Consider the following 5,016-nt stretch of genomic DNA (forward strand, 5'->3'; position numbering starts at 1 on the left):
AGGCGGGAATCGAACTCATGTGGAAGCGGCTTTAGATTCTCAGTGCTATGCTTTAACCCGCTGCGCCACCAGGGAGGGCCCAGAGGAGAGATTTTTAACTTAGATTTTAAAGGAATTACTTTGACTACTCTGTCAAAGATGACCTGTGTGTCAGGCAAGGCTTGAAGCAAGAAGACCAATGAGAAGACTGAGGTCACAGCTTGGGTAAAATATGATGGTGGTGAGCCTAGGGTGGAGGGGAAGAGGCAATGATCAGATTCCAGGTACATTTTGCAGGTAAGAAAAACCAGATTCACTGTGGATTTGGAAGCAAGGAGTGAGTGAGAAAAAGAGAGGCTCTCAGGTTTTCAGTATATGAAATGAAAGGACAGATGAAGAAGGATAAAGAGTAAATATGAAAAGGAAATTAAGAGTCCAGTTTGGACAAGTTAAGACGCCTTCTTAAAGCCCTCACTGGTGGCACAACGGGTTAAAGTGCAGCACTATGTAGCTATCCGCAGCCGCTGAAACAGGAGTTCAATCCCTGGCCAGGGAGGTGACCCACACGGCACAGCAAACCTCTCCTGTCTTGTCCATGCTCATCTTAGCAGAGTATTTCGGTCAATCTGCCTGTTCTGCTCCCTCATTCTGTCTCTGGTGAATCCTCTCACCCCCTGGACATCTGGCCTGTACCACAGTTCTTGTAAACATAAATACACTTTAAAAAAAAAAAAGATGCCTTCTTAATATCCAATTGGAGATCACCTTTAGTTGCACATATATTATATATTTGACCCACTGACAGCGGGGGTCAGGGGACAAACATTCAGGTGCTTTCAGGTGGCAAAAGTATTGAGACACAATGAGAAGTAAGGACTGGGCTGATAATAATGCAGATGCCCCATCTGAAAGGGAAGTCACTCCTGAGCTTGATCCAGTGCTGCTATTTGGGATTTGTTCCCAGATGTTCTGATTTTTAATAGACAGAACAATTGGGATTTTCAACAACAAGATCTTAAGACATAAAAAAGTTCTATCATCTACCAAATATTAGAAGTTGAAATTCTAAGTTCAGGACACATTAGTGCTTTTAACTGATTAATTTTTACACTGCAAAAAAGAAAATTGTGCCTAGCATTTCTCTAACTTAGTTGACTTATAGAACTCTCTTTTTATGTAACAGCTCAAGAGATGAGCATTCCTTAGTGCACACTTTGGGGAATGATGATTTATACAGAAGTCCTCCATGTTTAATCAACCCCTCTATTTCCACTTTGAAGAGTTCTTACAATTTAGGAATTGTACGTACATCACACACACATACACACAGCCAATTTTATTAGGTGTTCTAACATCTAATATCAGACTGACCTGAACAAAATGTATATGAAGCAATTGCTAAAATCTCCCAACTTGTTAAATACTAAGTGAAGTCTTGACCCTCTTATTGATGAACAAAACAGAGAAATCACAGGGGCACTGAATTACTTCATTTCCCAACCCCTCTCCTCCTTTACCTGTTGGACTTCAGGATTTAGCAACAGGAAGGACATCCAATTATTACTATGTACTTAGCAGATGTCCTTTGTTTTACTTATCTCTGAGGAAGGAAGAAGGGAAAAGACAAATTTGTAGTGGGAAAATGTGCAATAAAAAGACAAGACTAATATTGTTGCAGGATTATAGATGGATTAAAATATTTCAGGTGCCAAGTTTGTCTCTGAAGAATTAGGGTGCAGAGACTGGTCAGAGTAAACAATACAGCTGAGGAGAGTAGGGCAGGGAATTTGATTTTGTGAGGCTTTAAGAGAAGTGCGAGGCAAGAGCACTTTCAGGAACCTGGAACTGAGGTGATGTGAATCTGGGTTGAAGAATGGACAACAGCAGTAGAAAGGTGCTGTATTATGTAGGAAGAAATAATCAATAAACTTGCTAACCCACTGAATGTGGGAAAGGCAATGCAGAAAGGAATGGCTTTAACCCTGAGTCCATGAGAGAATGATGATATCGACTGTAAACTGGTTTACATATTGTTTGAAGGTGACTGTATTACCTATAAGTAGAAATGCGCAATCAGTTGTTATTTGGGAATAAAACGTAGGATGGACAGGTAAATATTGTGCATTAAGATACTGCCACGGGCCCTTCCTGGCGGCACAATGGGTTAAAGCACAGCACTAAGAAGCTAAAGCCACTTCAGCATGAGTTCGATCCCAGCCCCAGAGGCAGCAAACCTCTCCTGACCCACCCGCAGCTCCCCTCAGCAGTGTACTTTGTTGATCTGACTGTTCTGTTCCCAGCTCTGTCTCTGATGAAGCCTCTCAATGCCCCTGCACCTCTGGCTTGTGCCCCAGTTCTGTATGTACAAATAAAATCTTTAAAAAAAAAAAATACTGCCACATGTTCAGCTGTAGGCTAGATCCTTCACCTCTGTGGTCAGTTTAGGAGAGGAATACTTAAGGCTTGCACTATGTTATTCAAGCCAGGAGAATGGTAACATTCAAAGAAGAGTAATATATCACACTTTCCTGTCTCTTCATTGAAAGTAGTCATTACAAAAAATAAATGCAAATAAATAAAAATACCGGACAGTATCATATCACAGGATCACTAAGCATTTCTGATTTCAAAAGCAGTTCTGCTTTAGGAATTGACGGAGAAAGGAAAGAAAAAACAGAATTGCAAATTGTTCTTTATTCTTTTCTCCCTTGAGGGAGATGAACGGACACAAAACAAGATTCAGGAAGAAGCCAGAGGAGAAAGTATTCGGGGGCATTTCTATAGCCAAGATAAATAGGCATGACTGTAAACTCTCACCTGAAAGAATAATAACATTGAACATAAATAAACATAATAAAGAATAATAACATTGGAACATTGCTAAGAGAGAAATTGTATAGAATTTATTATCAATTTAAGGACATGCTACTCTATTCCCACTATAAAACTTTCCATTCACATGCCAGCCAGGACCACATTCCACCTTCAAACTCCCTCTGGCAAACCAGGGTCTCGGTTTTCCCGTTGTTTTGCAAGCTAGCCCTGGAGCTCAGGTGCAACAGGCAGATTAACAACGCGTGACAGATGTTTCCACAGCCGTCATCAGTCTTTTCCATTTGCCACAATTCTCCAGGGTGAGCAGGGTCAATACCTTCCTTCCCTCAGCAGCCAGGAGGGCTAAGATGCTTAAAATGTCTCTCAATTTAAATGCCCAGGGCAAGGGGAAAATGCAGAAGTCATAACAAGAAAGGACAGAGAGGCAGGTGAAGGGTAGACTAAAAATGATGCAAATTTTGAAATCCTCTCTGCATGCAGTAGTGATGTAATGTAAATATGTTTGCATTCATGATGCTTTTATTTTTCTTTATCTCTACAAATGCATGCAATACATTACATGTAAATGTAACAAACTGTATGTTAATGTAAATGCACAAATATTTTGTCAATGGTGTAAATGCTTCCGATAAACAAAATTAAGGTGAGCTCTTCCCTAAGATATGTGCACGTAAGGGCACCCTGATTTTTATAGTTAGCTCTAGAATCACATTGCTCAAAATTGGGGAGTGTTGGCAGGATTTGTAGTTTGTGAGTTCCCTAAGGAACCTTCTCACCTTCTAGAAAAATGGATTCACATCTGGAACTAGCTGTCTTAAGATCCAACACCCTACTACTTATTGATCATCAAATAACAGATGCTTGTACATGGCAAAACTGGATAGAAGTTTGAGCATGTAAAATGGGGGGGGTGGGATGAATGAAGGCAACACTGTAAAAGTGATTGTAGAGTGTTTCTCAAAGGTAAGTTTTTATAAAAAGTAACTGCTTGTTGTGAATATCCAGTTACACAATAAAAATCCTATCACAAGCCAATATTTTAATAGCAAATAAGTAATATTCTGTACTGAGCAAAAACCATCACCTGTTTTGACATGAAGATCACAAATAGGATTATAATCACCACATCACCCTGCAGAGGAACTGCAACTATGGCAATTCCAGACAAAAATAGACAAATAATATACCAAATTGACTTAAGAACCATTAGGGAACAGTAAGTTACTTGACTAACTTTGAACATTCTCTGAGTTCTCACTGCCCTTAGTTCTCTGAAACTACAAAGATGGCTCCCTCCAGATTCCTTGAAACAAAAATCGGAGGTTTGTACTTGAAAGAAAAAAGGGGGAAAAAAAGGAGGAAGAAAGAAAGAAAATGAAGTCAATGCTTGGCAGACCAGTGACAGGCTTTCAGGAAGAAGACCTTTACAGGTTCTGATCCTTTCCCAGCTCCATGGAGGAAGAAAGAAAAAAGAGCAGAATCTGCCTGCCCCTGAAGCTGGCTCCACCTCCTAAACAGACAGGGAAAAAACACTTCAGGCTGTCCCTAGACAGCCTTCCTGTGGTCCAAAACTAAAAAGGACCCTAAGTCACAGAAAAGCAAGGCAGATCTACAGAAAACAGTTCTTCTATGGAGTTAAAAACTTCAGAACAAAATTTTACAGTTAGCCCACAATCCCATTATAGGTTAACAGTAATACATTTGCTTGAAAGGACAAAATGCACTTTATACTCTTACCTGGCGGCTGTCCCTCTGAGAGGACGTTGAAGAGGAGGCACTTCTATGGGTTGGAGTGGAGGTTTTATGGGCAGGGGATATGCCTTTCTCGTCTGAACTCATAGCTGCAGTGAGTCTAGTTTTATGCGCTTGAGATCATCCCAGTTGTGTCTCAAATTCATAGATGAAGTAGATGATTTTTCAACTTTGGTCCATTTCATGAATCAGGTCTGTCTGGAGAAGAACAGGCAGATATTGAGGGGGTCTCAAAGCAGAACAAAACATTTTAAGTAGGTAGGTAGAGCACAATTGAAACCTCATTTAGAAGTCTCACGATGTTAGTGATGGAAAGCATCCTGACACATTACCTCTTCCTCTAGGTTTTAAGATGGTGGATAAATGTTAATATGTAAGACCAAAGTCTGGCAACAAGGAGAACAGGAAGAAGCCAAATGCTTCAGTCATACTGTCCCCTTATGATCGTTT

The 5,016-nt window shown here is 40.3% G+C and overlaps 1 protein-coding gene across 3 annotated transcripts in view; it reads right to left on the bottom strand.

Moving 5' to 3' along the window:
• The window catches only part of OSBPL6 (oxysterol binding protein-like 6), a 187,578-nt gene that overhangs the window by 80,762 nt on the left and 101,800 nt on the right, over nt 1-5,016 (bottom strand). For all 3 annotated transcript variants that reach the window (XM_004674483.2, XM_012727374.1, XM_012727368.1), the window contains exon 4: nt 4,552-4,764. In XM_004674483.2, coding sequence (XP_004674540.1) covers nt 4,552-4,653 — 102 coding nt within the window. In that variant the 5' untranslated portion in view covers nt 4,654-4,764. The remainder of the gene's footprint in view (nt 1-4,551; nt 4,765-5,016) is intronic.

The sequence above is a fragment of the Condylura cristata genome, unplaced genomic scaffold (genome assembly GCF_000260355.1).
Source record: "Condylura cristata isolate star-nosed mole 26May11 unplaced genomic scaffold, ConCri1.0 scaffold00002, whole genome shotgun sequence".
In the NCBI taxonomy this organism is placed as follows: Eukaryota; Metazoa; Chordata; class Mammalia; order Eulipotyphla; family Talpidae; genus Condylura; species Condylura cristata.